The sequence below is a fragment of the Castor canadensis genome, chromosome 1 (genome assembly GCF_047511655.1).
Source record: "Castor canadensis chromosome 1, mCasCan1.hap1v2, whole genome shotgun sequence".
Classification (NCBI taxonomy): Eukaryota; Metazoa; Chordata; class Mammalia; order Rodentia; family Castoridae; genus Castor; species Castor canadensis.
In genome coordinates, this window is record NC_133386.1 from 16,351,537 (window position 1) to 16,373,323 (window position 21,787).

Consider the following 21,787-nt stretch of genomic DNA (forward strand, 5'->3'; position numbering starts at 1 on the left):
GAAAGAGAAAAAACCTAGAAACACTATTTAGGAATTGCTACAATTCCACATTGAACAACAATGTAGAAAGAATTGGCATTACAAATGAGAGAAGGCTAAATTCAATACGCTCATATTTTTCCAAAGTTCAGAAACAAGCAAAACTAAATAATTTAGGGCTGCATATGTATATGGTAAAACTAAAACTGTCCAAGGCAATAGGCAAAAAGGAAAATCAAAAGTTAGACATTCTTGACGTCTGATGAGAGAAGTAGTGGGTCCAGGGGGTGTATTAGTTTCTGCTCTGAGTGGTGACATCATGGGTGGTTTTTCTTTTTATGCTTTATAACTTAGAGATACTTTACATGGATTCTTCTCCTCTTAAAAAGCTATCAAATACTAGAGAAAAGGAAAAGCAGGAATACGTTTGGGACTTCGAAGCCAGATACATCCAGGTTCAAGTCTCCACTCTGGTGTTTACTACTGTGTGGCTTTGGGCAAGTTACTTGCTTGTCCCTTTTGAATTTCACTTGACTTACCTTTAAAATTAAAATTGGGGCACCCTCTTTTGGGACCCTCCCCCAAACTCAGGGGGCTCTGCTCTCCCACTTTATACTTTTCTATCTCAATAAACTCTCTCACTTTACTCCTGGGGGAAAAAAAAGGCAACTGCAGGATTGTTTTAAGTATTAATAATGTATTTGAAGCACCTCCTACAGTACTCACACTAAGTATGAGTTGGGCAAATATTAACTATTAATATTAATACCAGGAAAAGTATAGTTTTAAATTTTGAAGTCTTAGATTTCTTTCCCTAGCCTATAGTTTATGACATAAATTGAGATTTTTTTAGGGAAGTCAGTGTTGTGGGCTTGGATAAAGTATGTAAAATGGAAACTAAATAAAAGAATTTATTTGTATTCTTGTTTATTTATAATTTAGGTGGGAGACCTACCTGATGCAGATATTAAACCTCCAGAAAATGTACTGTTTGTGTGTAAATTGAATCCAGTGACCACAGATGAGGATCTGGAAATTATATTCTCAAGATTTGGGCCAATAAGAAGGTAATCCATAGAAGCAGTGAAAAGAAATTAGGAATATCTATGTATTAGTATGTGGTTTTTCTAATGACATTTTTTTTTGGTGTATCTATCAGCGTTGGGTGACCTTTCACAGGTGAATTTTTATGAGTTAGTGTTTGGACAGTAGGGAAGGAAAGTGTGTTTATACATACACAAATGAATTATTACTATTTTTTAGGGGGGTATTAGAATTTGAACTCAGGGCCTCATGTTTGTCTGGCAGATGCTATATCACTTGAGCCACTCTGCCAGCACTTTCTTGTGTTGGGTATTTTTGAGATAGAGTCTCTCGAACTATTTGTTCAGGCTAACTTTGAACCTTATCCTCCTGAGTAGCTAGGGTTACAGGTGCCCAGTCAGCTTCATGTTTTTAAAAATGAGACTTAAAGATACATGGGGAAAGAGATAAGCCAGGTGCTTTCAGCTGTAGCTTACTGGCCCTTTCAGTTGATTATTTCTGTGGTAGATGACTTCTGTGTATTAGAACTTACATTGTTAAACTTGAGCTTCATTTATATTAGATTCCAAAGGGTAGACATTTATGAATATGCATACATTATTCTAAAATAGCAGAATTTTTTTTCCAGCACTGGAGTTTGAACTCAGCACCTATACATTGAGCCACTCCACCAGTGGAGTGATGGGTTTCTTCAGATAGGGTCTCACAAGCTATTTGCCTGGGCTGACTTTGAACTGTGATCCTCCTGATCTCTGCCTCCGGAATAGCTAGGATTACAGGCATGAGTCAAAGGCATCAGGCTGAAGTAGCAGATATTCTATAACTCATCTGAATTTGGACTAGAAATGCATTAAAATTTAAAAAAATTTTTAACAGCTTTTGTTTTTTGATGGTACTAGGGTTTAAACTCAGGGCCTCACACTTACTAGGCAGGCCCTCTTCCACTTGAGCCATGCCTCCCGCCAACTTAAATGTTTTTATTCTAGTCTTTTTTTCAGCATTTAGGGAATATAGGACTATGGGTCTAGATAGGCCATTTAGAGTAGAATTTAGGTAATTTAGTTACTGGATTTATGAATTATATTTTGAAAAAGAATTATTTTTGAAGAAATTTGGAAACTACAGTTTTGAGTTTAATTTTACCTTCTAATGACTGGCTTATTTTACTTTTCCATTTTGAAGAGAATGTATGGTTTTTTTATGTCATTTTTCAAAATTTTCTTTCAGTTGTGAAGTTATTCGGGATTGGAAAACAGGAGAGTCCCTCTGTTATGCTTTTATTGAATTTGAAAAGGTATGTTATAAATGTCATAGTACAGATATGTTAGGTTTGGTGTTTATTTTATTTTAATTTATTTACTTTCGTTGTTGGAGATCGGGCTTTGCTGCACTGCCCAGGCTGGTCTCAAATTAGTGATTCTCCTCCTTAGCTTCCTGAGTAGCTATAAACTACAGGTGCATGTCATCATACATGCTTGGCTGTTTTGAGGTTCTTCTGTTTGTTTTGACATGTTTCACCTTTATTTTTTTGTGTTTGTTTTATTTTATTTTACTTTTATGGTGGGCTTGGAGTTTGAACTCAGGGCTTCACGCTTGCAAAGCAGGCACTCTACCACTTGAGCCACATCTGCTGTTTATTTTGGAGGGAGGGAGTCTTCATAAATTATTTGCTCAGGCTGGCCTTGAACTATGATCCTCCAGATCACAGGTTCCCAAGTAGCTAGAATTACAAGTATGATGCACCAGCACCCAGCCAACATTTATTTGTTTTTTGTTTTCTGGGTTTTTTTGGTGGTACTCTGGGCTGCAAGTGCTCTACCTTGTGAACCACACCCCCTAGCCCTTTTTACTTCAGTTTTGTCCTTTACATAGGGTCTCTGACTTTTGCCTTGGCTAGCCTTGGACCATGATCCTTTTTCCTTCATCTGTGTACCTGGGGTCTCAGGAGTGCACCACCTTACCTGGCTTGTTTGTTGAGATAGGATCTCGGTAACTTTCTGTCTGGTCTGGATTTGAACCGTGATCCTCTTGTTTCCTGAGTAGCTGGAATTGTCCACTACATCTGGCTGTCTTGATGTCTCATTCTAGGATGAGATGGAATCTTATCTTGTAGTTTTGATTTGCATTTTGCTGGTTGTTAAAGATGCTGAACTTTTTAATGTATTTATTGGCCATTTGTACTTCTTTTGAGAACTGTCCAGTTCATTTGCTCAAATGTTGATTAGGTTATTTTGAGTTCTTTATATATTCTGGACATTAATCCCCTGTTGAGGGGAACTGATAAAACTTTTCTCTCATTCTGTCAGCAGCTGTCTTTTCTTTCTGGGAATTGTTTCCTTTGCTGTGCATAAGCTTTTGAATTTGATGCAATCCTATTTGTAATTTCTTTATTTCCTGAGTTACTGGAATCCTATTTAGAAAGGCGTTCCTGTGCCTGTATTGTCAAGTGTTTTGTCTATGTTTTCTTGTAGTAGTTTAAAAGTTTCACATCTTACATCACTTTCTTCTTCTTTTTGTTTTTTGAAGAGGTAATTTTTTTAATACAGATTTCCTAACTCATCATGCAAAATGGGTCCCACAGCTTCCTCTAGAGTTATAAATTTGTCTCTTCACTGCTTATTGGCTGCCTGTGAAAATTGGATCGAAACAACTTAAATGCTACTACAAAACTAGTCATATCCAACCTGTGACACCTATAGCTGGCCCCATGGCAGCCACTCACTGGCTGGCTCTAAGTGGCCGAGGCCACGGACACCCTCATTCCCCGCACCACCTGGCTGCTATAAGCCCTATTGCTGGTGCCCATTGTTGAATTCAGGAACAGTTCTATATGTCTTGCTGCATGTTGGCACATATCTTACATTCCTTTCTTTGATCCATTTTGAACTGATTTTTATGCTCCGTCAGAGATAGGGATCTAGAATCAGTCTTCTACGTGGAAGATTTGTTTTCCCAGCACCATTTGTTGAAAGATTCTTTTCTCCAATCTTTGTTTTTGGTCCCTTTGTCAAGAATCAGGTGGCTGTAGCACCATGCATTTATTTCTGGGTCTTCTCTTCTATTCCATTGGTCTACATGTCTCCTTTTGTGCCAGCTCTGTATGTTTTGATACTGTGGCTCTGAGGTATAATTTGCAGTCTGGAATTGTGATGCTTTCAGTATTGCTCTTTTTATTAGTCAGGTTTTTTTGTTTTTGCTTTTGGTGGTATTGGGGTTTGAACTCAGGACCTCATGCTTGCAAGGCAGGTGCTCTACCACTTGAACAGTGTCCCCAGTGCTCAGTGTTGCTCTTTTTGCTCAGGATTGCTTTGGCTATTTGGGGTCTTTTAGGCTTCCATATGAATTTTAGAATTTTTTTTTCTAGTTCTGTAAGGAATATCTTTGGAATTGGATGGAGATTGCATTGAATATGTAATAAACCCATTTTCCCAGTATTAATTCTACCTATCTGTGAACGTGGGGTAGTCTGTCCATCTTTGATTGTCTTGTTCAATTTCTTTCTTCAGTGTTTTATAGTTTTCATTGTAGAAGCCTTTTTACCTTCTTGGTTAGGTTTATGCCTATTTTCTTTTTCTTTCTTTTTTTTTTTAAGACTATGTGAATGGGATTGTTTTCTTGAGTTCTTTCTCAGCATGTCTATTATTGGTATATAGAAAAGCTACTAATTTTTATATGTTGATTTTTATATCCTGTTACTTTGTTGAAAGTGTTTATCAGATCTAAGAGTTTTCTGATAGAGTATTTCAGGTCCTGTTTTTTATTTGGGGGGTTGGGGAGGGTTGAACTCAAGGCCTTGAGCTTGCTAGGCAGATGCTCTACCACTTGAGCCACACTCATGTAGGACATTGTTTGTTATAGATCTTTTTAAATTTTTGTAGCCTCTTGGTTCAATTTTGGTAGGTCATATGTATATAGAAACTTATCCATTTCTTCTATATCATCTACAAATAAGGATAATTTGGCTTCTTCCTTTCCTATTTGCATCCCTTTTCTTGCCTTATTGTTCTGTTTTTCTTTTTCTTTCTTCTTCTTATTTATTTATTTTATTTTATTTTTTTTTTGGTGGTACTGGGGTTTGAACTCAGGGCCTCCTGCTTGCTAGGCAGGCACTCTGCCACTTGAGCCACTCTGCCAGCCCTGTGTCTGATTTTTCATTGTAGGTACTCAGAACTATTAACTTTGCTTTTAGGCCTGTCTTTGCTGCATCTCAAAGGTTTGAGTAAGTTCTATTTTCTTTTCTTTTTTTTTTTTGCTTTGGTTATTTATCACTTTTGGTGGGACTGGGATTTGAACTCAGGGCCTTATGCTTGCTAGGCAGGCAGGCACTCTACTGCTTGAGCTACATTACCAGTCCATTTTGCTCTAGTTGTTTTGGAGTTGGGATCTCAAGAACTCTTTCTCCTGGCTGGCCTCAAACCTCAGTTCCATCTTAGCCTCCCAATAGCTAGGATTACAGGTGTGAGCCATTGACACCTGGTACTTTGGTTGTTTTTGAAATATGGTCTTGCATTTATGCCTGGCTGATGTGGACTGTGATCCTCCTATTAATGCTTCCCATGTAGCTGGGCTGACAGGTGCCTACCATTACTCCCATCTCTTTCATTTTTGGTTGAGAATGGGGTCTTGTGAACTTTTTGTTCAGGTGACCTGGAACCAGGATCCTCCCTAGCCTCTGCCTCCCAAGTAGCTAGGATTCTGGGCATGAGCCATTGTGCCTGGTTGTAACTTGTGTTTTCATTTTCACTTGGTTCTAGAAATTTTTAAATTTCCTCCTGATTTCTGCCGTGTACTTCATTCAAAAGTACATAGCTCACTCTCCATGCACTTATGTTTTCTGTTATTTGTCGATATTGATTTCTAATTTTATCCCATTATGACCTGATAAAATACAAGAAAATTATTATTTTTTTGTATTTGTTAAGACTTGTTTTGTGACTTAAAATATGGTTTATTTTGGACAAAGTTCCATGGGCTTCTAAGAAGGGGAGTATATTTTGCAGCTGTTGGGTTGAATATTCTGTCCATCTGATATTTGTTCCTTTGTTTGGGTTTTTTTAGTCTAGATGATCTATTAATGAGAGTGGGATTTTGAAGTCACCCACTATTATAATATCTGGACCTATCTGTTCCTTTATGTCTAGTAGTGTTTCTTGGGTACACTAACATTTGGCACATAAATGTTTGTAATTATATCTTCTTGATGGATTGTTGCTTTTATTAGTAAATAATGGCCTTCTTTATCCTGAGTAATTTTGATTTGAAGTCTGCTTTGTCAGATAAACGTATAGCTACTCCTGCTTGCTTTTGAATTTATTTGCTTAGAATATTGTTTTCCATCCTTTCACTTTGAATCTATGTGTCTTTGCCAGTGAGTTCAGTTTCTCTTTGATAGCACCTGATTGGATATTGATTTTTAATCTATTCAGTCATGTGTATTGTCTTTTGATAAATAGAAATTTCTAATTTTAATTTAGTTTAATTTTTAAATATTTTTCTTCTTTTATATGGCCTGTTTAAAAAAGTCTTTGCCTACTCCAAAATCATGAAGATATTTTCCTGTGTTATTTTTAGAAACTGTTGTGAGATTATTTCCTATTTGGATCTGTGATTTGATTGCATGTTACATGTATTTTTACACATTAAATTTTTTTATATTGGATAGCCAAGTGACCCAGTACCATTTAGTAAAAAGTTTGTCTTAGTCCTACAGCTCTGCAGGACCCCCTTTGTTATAAATCAGGCATGCATGTATGTGTAAAATATGATTCTGGTTGCTGAACAATTGCACAGGTACAGTTTGTCTATTCTTGTACCACTGTTATATTGTTTTAATAGGTTTATAATGTCTTGATATCTTATAATGTGAGTTCCCTAACTTTGTTATTCTTAAAAACTGTCTTGGGTATTTTTGTCTTTTGCATTTCCATACATATTTTTGAATCAGTCTCAATTATTGTTTAGGTATAAGTAAACTGAGTATTTGTAAACGGTACCTATAAAAATGAACTGAGAACTTTTTCCTTGGGAAAATGGCAGAGTGATGGAATTATACCTGCCCAGGTGTAAAAATCAGGTTTATCAAACTTAAAATTGTTTGTGTATCTTGTGCTAGATGATGTTCTAAAAGATGTAGCTAGAAAGAGCAGTAAAGCTTTGTTTATGTCTTCATAGAATTTATGATCCATTTAATTCTTTTTTGGTGGGATGCGGTACTGGGGTTTCATCTCAGGGGTTCACACGTGCTAGGCAGGCACTCTACCATATGAGCCACTCCACCAGCCCTTTTTTGTTTTGGTTATTTTAGAGATAGGGTCTTGTGAACTATTTGCCCAGGCTGGCTTTGAACTGCTATCTTTCTGATCTCTGCCTACTGAGTAGCTAGGATTACAGGGTGAGCTACTGGCACCCACCTATCCATTTAATTCTTGATATACATTGTATATAAAAATGGCTATAATTAGTTTTTTATATGCTTCTCTTTGAATTGTCTCTAGCAATTATAAACAGACTGAAGAATAAATTTCCAGGAATATAGAAGAAAATTGATTGGTTCCAGGTTGAAATGTATTACTGTAGTCTTCAGATGTCAGAAACAGAGTTTTGAAATTTGTGAAGTTACCAATAGGAAAGCTTCTTGTGTAGTACAGATCTTGGTGTCACAGGCCCTATAGCTATGTTTTTTAATTTAGAATTTAGAAAGGTGTACTGTGTATATAGATACACAGTCACATTACATCTGTGGAGTATGTAATACCCTGCTGGGCCAGCATTCTGTAATTAATTACAAAAATGTTTCTTTAGTGAAAATGAATATTCATACTAATTGGATTTTAAGAAGGCAGCCAGTAGCCTCCCATTAGGGCAGCCATTGTTGAGGGGAGAGTGGGGGATTGTTTTTGCTTTTGTTCTGGGGATTTCCCTAGGGCTTTGTGTGTATGCTTAGTACATATCTACCACTGAACTCTATCCCTAGTCCCTGCCAAATTGCTTCTAACACCAGATTTAAGAAATAAATTTCACTTTTTTTTTTTTTTGCACTGGGGTTTGAACTCAGGGCCCGATGCTTACTAGGCAGGCACTCTTATCTACTTAACCCTATTTTTGAATTTTGGGTAAAAAAGATTGTAGTATAATACAACTGTACACAACACAATTGGTAAGTGCATATATGTCCACTGCAATCAGACTGCCTCAATTAAAAACCCAGGCTCTGCCAGGTGCAGTGGCTTAAGGCACTTGGGAGGCATATGTTGGGAGGCACATGTTTGAGTGCGAGGAGTGGGGGAGTGGTTCACAAGACCCCACCTCAACCAATGGCTGGACATGGTGGTACTCGCCTGTCATCACAGCTAATTGGTGAAAAATAGGACATCAGTCCAGGCTGGCTGGGCATAAAGTGAGACCCATATCAAAAATAACTGGAACAAAAAGCACTGGAGGTGTAGCTCAAGTGGTAGAGTGCCCACCCAGCAGCTGTGAGGCCCTAAGTTCAACCCTTCATGCCATCAAAAAAAAAAAACAAAAAAAACTATCCTGGCTCTGATCCTTGCCAACTTTGTGATCTTTGGCTACTGAGAAAATGGATGTAATGATAGTACTTCATAGCGTTGTTACCAGGATTAATTGAGATAATAGGTACATTTCATTAATGATATCTTCTGTATAAAAAGTATTCAAATATATTTTGTAACAGTAGACTTTGTATTTTCAATATTTGTTTTAGCTATAGAGATCTTTTCCATACATATTTATGCTTGAGTCTTCATAATTACTATCAGGAAGAAGATTGTGAGAAAGCATTCTTCAAAATGGACAATGTACTTATAGATGATAGAAGAATACACGTGGATTTTAGCCAGTCTGTTGCAAAGGTTAAGTGGAAAGGAAAAGGTATGTTGGTTTATCTTCTTGACTTTATTGAAATTTGATTTTTTTAGATACAAAACTTTTTTAAAGAGTTAGTTTGCTTGTTTTAGTTGTCATATGGTATAATACTGAAAAGATCCAAAGAAGGCTCAAGATGAAGATCTCTTCTACTCCTTCTTCTCACACCCAGTTTCTTTTCTCAGAAGTGACTGTTACCTATTTCTTATGTAACTTTCCACATATATTCTTTTTGCTTTCTTTTTCTTTACTGGGGTTTGAACTCAGGGCCTTGCACTTGGGCTTTTTTTTTTTTTTGGTTTATTTATTCATTTATTCATATGTGCATACATTGTTTAGGTCATCTTCCCCCTCCCCCCACACCCTTGCTCTTGTGCTTTGTCCACATATATTCTTTAAATACACATGCAGATATATATATATATTTTTTCCCTCCTTTTAAAAAAAGGAAAGCACAAAGAACACAGATTATACATACCATTTGTCTGTCTTGCATTTGTCATTGGGCAGTGTCTTAAGAGGTCATTTCATATCAGTACATAAAATACCAAACTCATTCTTTTCATCAGCTTCTTGATCTTCTGTTCAGTGTGTGCGTCATAATATTTTGAACTGGTTCTATTAATGGGCCATCAGGAGTTTCCAGATTTTCACTCATGCATTATCTCTGTGTGCATGACATTTCCCGCATGTGGCATGTAGACATGTCATATTCCTGAGGAGGCATGCTAGACTTAAGGTTAGGTCTGTTTTATGCTGAATAAGTATGAGTATTTGGTTTTATTTTATTTTGTGGATTTTTTTGTGGGGGGTAATACTAGGGTTTTGAACTTAGGGCCTTGCAGTTGCTAGGCAAGCAGTCTGTCACTTGAGCCACACCCCAGTCCTTTTTGCTTTCAGTCTGTTTTCTAGGTAAGGTCTTGTGCTGTTTGCTCAGGGCTGGCCTCATACCATGATCCTCCTACTTAAGCCTCCCACATAGCTGGGATCACATGTGTGCACCACCATGCATGCCTGTTTTGTTGTTAAGATTGAGTATCACTAACTTTTTTGCCCAGGCTGGCCTCAAACTGCGATCCTCTCATCTTTGCCTCCTGCATAGCTGGGATTGTGGAAATGTGCCACCCATGAAGCTAGTATTTTAGAGTTTTGAGACAGTTTCACAGTGTGGGCCAGGGTAACCTCAGAATCCCCATCTTCCTGCCTCAGCCTTATGAGTGCTAGGATTACAGCATGTGTCAACACACCCAACATTTGTGTTTTAATTAACTTTTTTTTTTCTTTTTGGTGCTAGTGACTGAACTTACAGACATTGCATATACTAAAAGCATGCACTCTACAAATGAACTTTACCTCTAGCTGAATTTTTTTGTTTTTGATATGATCTTTTTGAAAAGTTTCACTTTGGTAGTAATTCATGGTAAATTTTACCAGCAATTTTAAGATGACTTTTTTTTTTAAGTACTGAGGCTTGATCTCAGAGCCTTATGCTTGCTAGCAGGGGCTCTACCACTGGAGCCATGCCCCCAGCCCTATTACTTTAACACTTTTATTTCCCATGAGTTTAGTGAATTTTTTTTTTATGTTTTAATAAGAAAAGAATAGCACTATTTGTCGGGGAAGGGCTATATTATTTGGTTGATTGTTCCACCGTCTAGGAGTCCAAAGAAGGGAGAAATATTAGTGACTGGAGTTGGCAAGGAAGGCCAGTGGAAGCCTTGACCACTGAGATAGGAGAGTGACTTGGATTTGCACTGTCAGCTTCCTGAACCTTCTTTGTTACTAGAACACATGAATGTTTGCCAGTGCCTTTTTGAGTGATTAGTGAGAACTGAATTGGTGTATTTGTCACATGTTGTACTTACAATGTTGCGGTTGAAAGAACCTCACAAGCACGTCCAGGAAGTAGTGATGCACTTCTGGCCGGCCAGTAGTAAGTGGCTCTTAAGTGGGCAGTTTTTCCCAGAGTTCGTTTACTTTTATCACTTTTATTACTTGTTTCAAATGTATGAGATAAATATGACAACTGTCATTGCACATTGAGATGAGGTTAAGGCATGATCTTGTGACATGATTTGCCCAGGCACACAATCTGTTAATTTAGACAGACCCTACATCTAATTAGAGTTTTCATCTTTCAATTCTCCGGACTCCCTCACCCATTGAAGAAATGGTACTACGGTCTTAGTTCCTTATTTCAACTCAGTGGATTTACAAGGTCACTTTTTTGTTGTGTTTGGCTTGGTTCTAGGGATTAAACCCAGAGCCTTGCACAAGAAAACTTTTAAGTGAATGTCTTCATTTTTTTTTCCCCAAAATAAAATGTCACCTAGGGGAGACAGGTTTCACCTGTGCCATCATAAATATAGTTTATTGTTAATATTAGTTAATTCTGAGATAATTTTATAAAAAATATATTAATGACTCACATTTTAAAAACTGGATATGCATTACATGTCATTCATAGTGCTCAGTACTTTCCTTTGCACTGTTATTTGATGATTTTAACAGCTCTGTGAAATGTTGGCACTATTTCTATTTTATTTTTTACATTTGTTTTAGCATATACTAGTTGTGCAGGGGATTTCATTGTGACATTTCCTTGTATGTGTACCATGTACTTTGGTTAGGTTCATCCCCACCGTCATTCTTTCTGATCTCCTCCCCCTTACTTAAAAATCATTGCAACAGTTTCACTGTTCTATTTTCATACAGATATATAAAGTATATCAACCATGTTCACTCTCTTGGTTCACCCTCCTCCCCCCACTGCTGGTACCTACCCCCGAACAGGACCTGTTTTACATTCCTGGCCTGCATTTTTAAAAATATATATTCGTTGTTCAAAGGGACTTCACTGTGGTGTTTCACATGTGACTATATTGTACTTTAATCAGATTAACCCCTTCTATTACTCTCTCTTTCTCTGTCCCTTCACCCTCCCCTCCCATTATTCCACAGCTTTCAGTGTATTTTGTTATGCTATCTTCATTTACAGATGCAAATTATTTCAATATTATTCACTCTATCATTCTCTTTTCCTCTCTTTCCTCCCTAGTCCCCTCAAATAGTCACATTATTATTGTGTGTGTGTGAGTGTGATCATGTTTTTGTGTATTTGTGTACAAGTTTATCTTTTAGGTCTGTCTTCCACACATGAGATAAAACGTGACCTTCATCTTTCTGGCCCTGGCTTACTTTGCTTAACATGCTGATCTTCAATTCCATCCATTTACCTACAAACAACATAATTTCATCCATCTTTATGGCTGAATAATAATCCATTACACCATATTTTCTGAATCCATTCTGTAGTTGTAGGCATCTGGACTGTTTCCATAGCTTGGCTGTTGTGAACAGTGGTACAGTAAACATGGGTGTGCAGGTGTCTTTATTGTATCCTGTATGTGCCAGGAGTGGTATTGCTGGATCATATGGTAGGTAACTCTACTTTTAGGTTTTTGTGGAACCTCCATACTGCTTTCCATAGTGGTTGTACTAACTTACATCCCTACTAAGAGTGTATAAGGGTTCCTTTTTTTCAAATCCTCGCCACCATTTGTTGTTTGTGTTCTTGATGACAGGCATTTTGACTGGGGTCTATTTTTAGTTCATTCATTTTTGAGAATGAATTATACAGAATTGAAGCATCTTAACCTTGGGCCCCCCACTAAAATCAAGATTTGTTTATTTTTTTGTTTTGATTAGGCAGGGTTTTGCTATGTAGCCCAGGCTGGCCTCAAACTCACAATCGTCCTATTTTAGTCTCTCAGGGTTACAGGTGTATATCACCACAGCTGGCTTAGAGTTAGGACTTGAATTTGGGACCTCTCATTTTAATCTGTTGCCCTTCTACCATTCCATAACCACCTATCTATAATGAACTTCTAATGGGAGGCACATAGTAAATGTCCTTTAGTGATAAAAGGTGAATGCTTCTTACTACTTCCAGTTCTCTTAGCTCTGGAGTAGTCTAACAGTATATGAAACATTGTCTGCCAGGCACTGTGTCTTCAGAGTCTCTAGACTCACCATGTAGTTTCACCTTGTCTTTGTCATCTCCTCCATCTGCCATTTATGTTTCCCCTTCTTTCAAACTCAGTCAAGGATATAGGATTTACAATCCAAACATCTCTCTGCGTACCTTCCATTTGCTTTCCTTGAATAATGAAGTAGGACCCTTCTGTTGGAAGTGTTCCCACATGAAGTATTTTCTGGTGTGAGCGAAGGCAGATCAGCCAGCAGGTCTGGGATGTGGGTGGAAACTGAGTCTTCATCAGGTAGGATGGTCAGAATGTGACAGTAGTCTTACTTTCCCAAAGGGATTGTTGATTTCATACTTGGTACTTTGGGAGAAATAGAGGTGCTTAAATGTCAGAATTTGAAAGCAGAGATGGTTTTTTTTTGGTGTTCTTGTCAATCGTTTTCTTTCACATCTCTGTTGAACATTGTTACACATTCTGCTTTCTCCTGTGTGTCTGCTGCTCTACAGGAGACAGATCAGAGATCTTTAGAGTCTCACGTCTTCCGTACTTAGATCCCAAGTCTTTGGTTTTCTGTTGTACTTAATGTTCTCATAGGCTTAGTTCTCTGCTTAAACACTGCAGTATTGTAGGGTTCCTGCCTGGCAAGCGTGAGGCCCTGAGTTCAAACTCCAGTACCACCAAAACCAAAACCAAAATAGACAAACAACAAAAATCCCACAGCAGTATTGGTGTATAATTTATTTGAAAATTTGGTGCAATATTTACACATATCATTAGGTGGCAGCCTATGGCTATCGAGCAAAATGGATACTTGGTGTCAGTTAGAATAATAATAGAGATTGAATTACTGTGGCTCTTCTACTCTTCCTCCCTTTTTCTATCTCTCACTATATGTCACTTATACAGTAACACTTATATTTTTATAACATAGTTATTGTTCCTGAGTAATTAGCTGATTTTTCTAACTAAACTCTTTTATTTTCCTTAATAAATAGGTGGAAAATATACCAAGAGTGATTTCAAGGAGTATGAAAAAGAACAGGATATATCATCCAATTTGGTTCTAAAAGATAAAGTAAAGCCCAAACAGGAGTATCCTTAACAAAAATCAGTTAATCAGTGTGTATTGATCATCTGCTCTTTATAGAATACTGTGTGATATGTTAAAAAAAGTCATGAAGGCAATTGAAGACAAGGTTCTTGAGTCTAGATCATTAGTGAAGGAATAACTTAGTTTATTGTTATCATTTGTCATTACATGTATTTTGCTTTTTCATATACCCTGTATTATGGAGAAAATTGGGTTTAAAGGAAGCTTTAGCCTAAATCTTTTACCTTTCTTCTTAGCAGTAGGAAGTGCCTTATTCCCAGGAGATTTTATTGTCTGCATATAGTAATGTTTTAGAGTCCTTATTATCAGAATTTTTCTGTGCCAATCATTCTCTTATGTTTAAACTTCCTTATCTAGGTAGTAAAATCCTATAGTTCTTTGTTACAAGATTAGGTTGCTTTTTTCTGCCTAATATATTGTCATTTTAGAAACAAAGATTTGTTAGGGAAAGATTTTTGTGTGCAAGAGTTGACTTAGTATTAAAAAGAAATCCATCGACTTGACCGACTGTATCTGGTTCTTCCAAGTTTAGGTTGAGACATGTCAAAAGCAATGAAACATACTGTTCATATTATGTCATTTTCATTTATTCAACTGAGTTTTCCCATTATAAAGTTATCACTCCACACATTGCAAAGGTGATTTCTTTTATGATCATTTCTGGTAAATGGTGTCTTTGTTTCCTAGTTGCTGTTGGTGTTTCAGATGTTCCCTTTTCCTATGGTATGTAGGCATTTCCTTTATAAGCATTCATCAAGAAGAGATGAGTATCAGGTTGACCTTTATATAGTCATGTTTAAGATGTGTTGAATGTCTGCAGTGCATAAAGCATTGTGAGGTGTTAGAGCTAGGTAAAGTCTGAAGGGCACTGCCAACATCAGCATACAGAGAAGTTTTCACAGGTAGTCTGATCAACAGCGGAGGTTTAGTCTGAAAAGAGCAACATTACAGGGTGTATGATTAAAAGCTCAAAATCATAAAAGGTATGGATGGAATACCCTTGAGGGTTTTTTTTGTTGTTGTTTTGGCAGCGCTGGGGTTTGAACTCAGAGCCTTGTGCTTGCTAGGCAGGCGCTCCACCACTTGAACCACACCTTTTTGGTTTTAGTTATTTTTCAGATAGAGTCTCATGCTTTTTGCCCAGAACTGACCTTGGACCTCAGTCCTCCCGATCTGTGCCTGTCGAGTAGCTGGTGTTATAGAAGTACACCAACATGCTCAGCTTTCCAAATATTTGAAGTTAGCCACTAATGACTGACTAGAAGAAAGGGGCATGCAGCACAAATAAAAGGAAGGACAGTTGTAAAGCATAAAGTAAAGCCTTTTTCTCCCTGGAGGTAGTTCAGGCTGCAAAGAAGGAATGTGTAGGTCTGGTATGTAGCTCAGCTGTAAAGTGCTTGCCTACCAAGCACAGGCACTAAGTTTGTTCCTCAGCATGCAAGAAACAAAACGAAAAAAGTAATGCACAGTGCTGAGATATTTTAAATGTGAGAATTAAAATGTTTTAAATTTAAGAAGATAGATTGCTAAGAGTTAAGAAAGGAGAGTAAGCATATTTGAGAATCCCTAGTCTAGTGCTGTCAGCAGAGCTTCTGCAGCAATGAAAATGAACCATATCTCTAGTGTGGCCACCAACCACATATGCCTGGTGAGTGTGTAAGATGGACTGAGGAACTGAATTTTTTTCTAACTTTTGTTTAATTTCAGTTAAAGAACCACATCTTGCTAGTATTGAACAGTACAGCTTCTAGCCTTCTGAAGTTGATGTAAAAGACAGGTATGTCCTGGTACAAATAACTCTTAATCATTCTCAAATGATTGACAGAATGAACTAGAAAGAGGAAGTTCTTGACCCCAAAAAATAGTCTTCGTGTTCTTATATTCCTGGTAGTTGACACGTTTCATTTTAGTGAGAAATTTGTAATCTCTGGTAGAGTAATGAAAGGACAGAACATATGTTTATGATATGAAGATACATACACAATCTCCTTTATTCATGCATGTTTGTTATTTGTGGCAAGGGGAGGGGATTCCAAGAATAACTTAATGTTTTAAGTCAATTAAAGGCATGATTGGGGATACACTTTATAGGTCTTCAGAGAAAGAGATTACTGTAAATATAAATTATTAATAAAAGGGATCAAAAATATAGGAGAGGAAGTTTAGACTTTTGGGAAGAAATTAGAGGAAAGAGATCCGTGAATAATCATTTGTGTTTTATACAAAGGATTTTGGAGGGATTTGATACCTTCTTAAAGTATTGGTTTTAGTGGAGAGTGGAAGATGGTGGATAAGCAAGGAAAGAAGAGGTATAAATGTCTGGGTGATAAAACAGGTAATGAATAAATACTTACTTAGCATCAGTTACATCCCCAGTTTAGGAGTGAAGTTACTGTTCCTGCCCACATGGAGCTTACATTTTATTGTTGGAGGAATTATCATAACATAATTACCATTAATTATGTCTAGGATATTGCAAAGAAGTACATTTATAAGATCTGAGACTTAACATTAAGGGTGAGGGGTTAAGAAATACCCTCAAGTAACACTAAGGGAAGTAAAGTTAAAGCTGCAATAGATGGCTGAGTCACATGCTGCCTTAATTGTGATCCATCATTTAAGAAAGTTAGGGTGCAGAGTGCTTATCTGAGTCCCAGCCGAGGCTGTGAGAGGAAGGTGGCTTGAGCCTCATTTAACACCAGCCTTGACATTTTTTTTTTCTTAAAAAAAGAAATGTTTCTTATATCTTAACCTAGTGTAGTCACAGTACAGTCACTCTCTCATACGCAAAACTGAAGCAAATTTTCATAAAATAGTTTTTTTTAAGGTGCTCATGCTATCAGGGCCTTGCATATGCTAGGCAAGTACCCCATCACTGAGCTACTTCTCCAGCTCATAAAATAGTATTTTTGTTAGGTACCATATACTGTTTTCTATTGCATATTCTAAAAATGTTGATTGTGAGCAATGGATTTTGTACCCTGTTGCTGGATTGTGACCCACCCTGGAAGCAGTGTGATATGGTATAAAGGAGAAAAGACATTGGAGATAAAGGAGAAATAATAGGACGGTCACCATATTCTGGAAAGCTAGCCAGCATATTGTGTTTTACTGTTTGATCTTCTGTAGGCATGAGACATCCCCAAGGAAAGCCTTAAGCCCTGGTGAAAACAGACGTGAGGCTCTAGTCCAAGGGAAGTGGTCTGCGTGTACTCTAGTTCCACTGCAACTAAAATAGCTCTTATGTGTTGGGCTTCCTCATAAGCTTTCTTTTGAAAACCACTGTTCCTGCCATGTGAGCCTTCCTCAAAATCCATTTTAGGGCTGGCGGAGTGACTCAAGTGGTAGAGCACTTGCTCAGCAAGCATGAGACCCTGAGTTCAAACTCTTAATATTGCCCAAAACAACAAAATCCAGAAGTTAGAAGTTGAGATTATTTTCAGCAGAGGTTGTCATAGTTTTATGTTTTCTCTTATTCTATGGCCATAATTGTATATTAGGGAAATTATTTCTAAATTAAAATATATTATTATTTTGGTGGTGCTGTGGATCAAATCCAGGGCCTTGCTCATGCTAGCCATTGCTCAGTCACTGAGCTACATCCCACAGCCCCATTGTTAAAATTTTAGTAGCACATTTAGAAAACTAGAAAAGGCGCACTCAGTGAACTATCACCTGAACAAGTGATGCTTTTTGTTTCTCCTTGTGTCTTTCAATCCTTTATCTTTTATAAAGTTTGATAAAGTTCTAAAAACTGCATGTTGTTGTATCATGTACTTCCTCCCTTCCTGTACTAGCCCAGGCTAGTCTCATACTCAAAATTCTTCTATCTCACCCTTCCCAGTAGCTAGATTATAGGTGTGCTCCAATGTATGCGCAGTTTTTGATCTAAGCTTTTTTTTTTTTTTTTTTTTTACTTTTAGTTTTCACATACACCTAGAAAGCTTTTGTATAAGCCTGGAAAGGTTTTTTCATAGCATTTTTCATTGTTAATAATATTATATCATATTGAAGTGCTATAATATTTTTAAGTATATCTTTATTACTAAATATTTTGTTCCCACTTTCTTATATTAAAATAAGTCTAATATATATATTTTTCACTTACTATTTTAATTTAAAAGGGCTTCATGTATACTTGGCAAGTACTCTACCACTGAGGTATACAACAACCTCAAGTTCTATAAATTCTTACTAGAATTTAAAATTATTTTGGTAGTAGTAGCATTTATTAGGAAAGGAATTTAGTACAACAGGATAAAAGTGGGGAGAAATGGGAAAAAAGAGACTCCTACACATGTTAACTGTAGATATGCACTGCTAAGTTTCCTCCTAAAGAACTGATATTATTATTATTATTATTTTGGTAGGATTGGGGTTTGAACTCAGGGCTTCATGCTTACAAAATAGGCACTCTACTGCTTGTGCCACACCTCCAGTCCATTTTGCTCTGGTTATATTGGAGATGGGGGTTTCTCAAAACATTTGCCCAGCCAGGCTGGCCTCGAACTGTGATTCTCCTAATCTCAGCCTCCCAAGTAGCTAGGATTATAGGGGTAAGCCACTGGTACCCATCTGACATTATTTCCTATGCTACTTGCATTTTCCTTTGTGCATTCTCTTTTATTTTCTCCTCCATATTTTTTTGCCTGCTATTTGTTAACTGTTCAAGATCAGGGTTCCTTCTCTTTCTTCTGACTACATAATAAAATATTTTAGTTTTGTTTTAGAAATGCATTCTATTGTTTTTTGAGGTGCTATTTCCTGTAAAAAGTTACTTTCAGCCTTATCACTTCCCTTGTTTACCAGAGTTTTAAGTTTTGATGTTCTATCATCATTTATCATATTTTCCTTAACAAAATGCTGCAGTGCAAAATATGATCTTATACTAGATGAGCAGGCTGATGACTCAAAATCAAGTCACTCACATACAAGTAAAAAGCACAAGAAAAAAACCCGCCACTGCTCAGAAGAAAAAGAAGATGAGGACTACATGCCAATCAGAAATACTAACCAGGTACTCTTAATATCCATGCTTGATGTGTTGCCTGGTAAGTTACATCTTACTGGTGTAATTTAGGAGGTAAGGAATAGTTCTGAACAGCAATTTTTACTCTAAAATGTAGAATGAATGCAGAGGGTGATGGGCTTTAATTTTCCAAAACACACAACATAAGGTATAAAAGATTGTTTGCAAAGTACCTCAGTGTGTCATATGTTTTCACATTGTGAAGCAAGAGTGATTTCCATAAAAAAACAAATGTGGCTATGCTGAAAAAGTGCTTCTCAGTTGTTAGCTTAATTTATCTGCATGTGTTTTGTGTACAGCATGTGGGACCTTGGAGATTTTATGTAAAACATTCATGCGCTTTCATATTGTAGCTATGAAATAAACATAGCAATAATAGTTATCAAAAAAAAAAAGGCCATCCTGAATATCTCCTTTATTTTCCTTCCTTCCTTCCTTTCTTTCCCTTTTCATTTATTTTTTTCCTATTTTTGGTAGTATTGGGGTTTGAACAGCACATTTTCTAAAGCAATGGTAATGAAAATTCCCAAAAGAAAATTAATTTTAAAGAGAAGAAATAATTTCTAGCCTATGGTTTGGGTCTCTGTTAAATAAAAAAGCAAATACATCACAGCCTCTTGCTTTCTTTTTACATCAGGGTATTTGAAAATTTCAGTAGGCTGAGGTGAGAAGGAGGGAATTAAGGAGTGTGAAAATGTGAATTAAAGACACAGATCATAGGCAAAATGAAGGATTTACTGTCAGGAAATTAGATGTACAGCTAGTCATTGATGTGACCATGACAAATTATTTAACTTTCTGATTCACAGTTTCTTCCTCTGCAAAATAGACGGTACTTCACAGACATGTTTTGGATTAAATTAAAAAAAAAATGTGCAAACAGGCTTTTTTTTTTTGAAGCTGAGTCTTGCTATAAAACTAGCTGTGTAGCCCATGCTGGCTTTGAGCTCAAGATCTTCCTGCCTCTGCCTCCTGATTACTGGGATTATAGGCAAACACCATGCCTATAATGGTTCATTTTTACCTTTTTACCCTTTCTTTTTTTGGTTGTACTAGGGTTTGAACTCGGAGCCTTGTGCTTGCTAGGCAGGCACTCTGCCTCTTGAGCCACGTTCCCAGTCCCTGATTGGTTTATTTTTATTGCCACATCTTTTGCTATTACCATCAAACTGCTATTTTATAGTCACTTGTAATAGTTTCTCCTTATAGTGATGTCATTAACTAGGTTCATTTGTTTAATTTTATTTTCCACGTTAAAGGATTGCTTAAGTCATTGTTTAGTTTGTAGTTTTAAAAATGATAAGATTCAAAAGTAAATTCTAGCCAGACATGATATTGCATGAATATAATCTCAGAACTCAGGAGACTGAGACAGGAAGATTGAGATTTCTAGGCCAGTCTGGTCTGCATAGTGAGACTCTGTCTTTAAAAAACAAAAACAAAAAAATAGCTAGAGGTGTGGCTCAAGTGGTACAATGCCTGCCTAACAAGTACCTGTATTTTATGATTTGTCTTCATTTTTAAAAATACTTCAGCAAATATATACTTGGTAAATACTCTTAGCTTTCTGTTTCCTGGACAGTATACATTCCTAACCCTTGGTGCTGTTTTGTAGAGGTGTGAGCTCTCTTCTTTTCACAACCCATTAGTTATTTAAAGATTGCCCCAGGTACACCTTTGTACTCCTCACACAAATCAGTAGTAATAAAAATAATAATAGCTTGCTGGCATTTCCCTTAAAATGTGAGATGGATTCTTTTGTCTCCATTTCACAACAAAGTAAAAATTAAAACGATTATGCTGCTGACCCATAGTTTTACACAGCTAGTAAGTAATGGGGCTTAGACTCTACTACTGTTCTTACCTGAATATGTTTCTGTCACATTTCTTTCCTTAATATTACAGTTATTCTAATGTAGTTTGCTCCGGAATGCCATATTCCAGTGTGATCTTTATTTCTTTAGCTTTCTGTTTCCTGGATAGCATAGTGATTTATTAATGTAGTCTAAGATTTTTTTTATAGTGTTTTTGCCACATTACCATGCTCTTTTAGCATGTTTTCCACTTGAACCTCCCAGACTGTCCCCCTGATGTGCTGCTTTAGCTGCAGCTCTTCCTCCTTGCATGGAGTCTTCAGTGAGTACAGACCTGGGCAACACTGCAGTGTTTGAGGTCATCAGAGCTCCAGTACAGTTCAAAGACTGGCTACGTTTTAAGTCTCTTCCTTCCCATTGTTAGGAATCTTTGGATCCTACTTTTGGTTACTTGAAATCTTACAGTAGCAGAATCCTTCTCTTTTGGCGTGGGGTAAAAAATGTCAGGTTTTGGGGGAACTGCTATTAGCATTTTAAAAAGAACTTTAAGGGAATTAGTTACCATAATGTTGTTAAATTCTGAATTATAATTTCCTAACTTTCTCCCAAGTGCGTTAAATGTTTTTTTGGTTTTATATTTTGCTTTAATAATATAGCTACATTAATTTTCTTTTTTATTTCGGTCTCAAAGATATAATAATTAAAAAGTTATTTTCAGTATGAGTTAAATTTCAGGTGTAGTGTAAATTTTCCTGTTTGTTGGTGTCTTGTTGGCTGAGTCCAGTTTCCTTAGAATGTTTTAACTTATTTCTTCAAGTTGCTTTTATTGAATAGCATCCTTACTATTCAATTCGAAACCTTATCTGTTTAAGTTTTCCACCTCATGTCTTAACTCCAAAAGGTGATTTTTGTGTTGTTGAGGTTTGGGTCTTACTGGGGT

General features: G+C 36.8%; 1 protein-coding gene across 2 annotated transcripts in view; it reads left to right on the plus strand.

Moving 5' to 3' along the window:
• Ppil4 (peptidylprolyl isomerase like 4) overlaps positions 1-21,787 on the plus strand; it is a 41,111-nt gene that overhangs the window by 16,090 nt on the left and 3,234 nt on the right. The window contains exons 8-12 of one of the 2 annotated variants that reach the window (XM_074072392.1): positions 922-1,046; positions 2,251-2,317; positions 8,802-8,913; positions 13,889-13,985; positions 18,874-19,021. In XM_074072392.1, coding sequence (XP_073928493.1) covers positions 922-1,046; positions 2,251-2,317; positions 8,802-8,913; positions 13,889-13,985; positions 18,874-19,021 — 549 coding nt within the window. The remainder of the gene's footprint in view (positions 1-921; positions 1,047-2,250; positions 2,318-8,801; positions 8,914-13,888; positions 13,986-18,873; positions 19,022-21,787) is intronic. The other variant, XM_074072394.1, reaches the window with a different exon arrangement.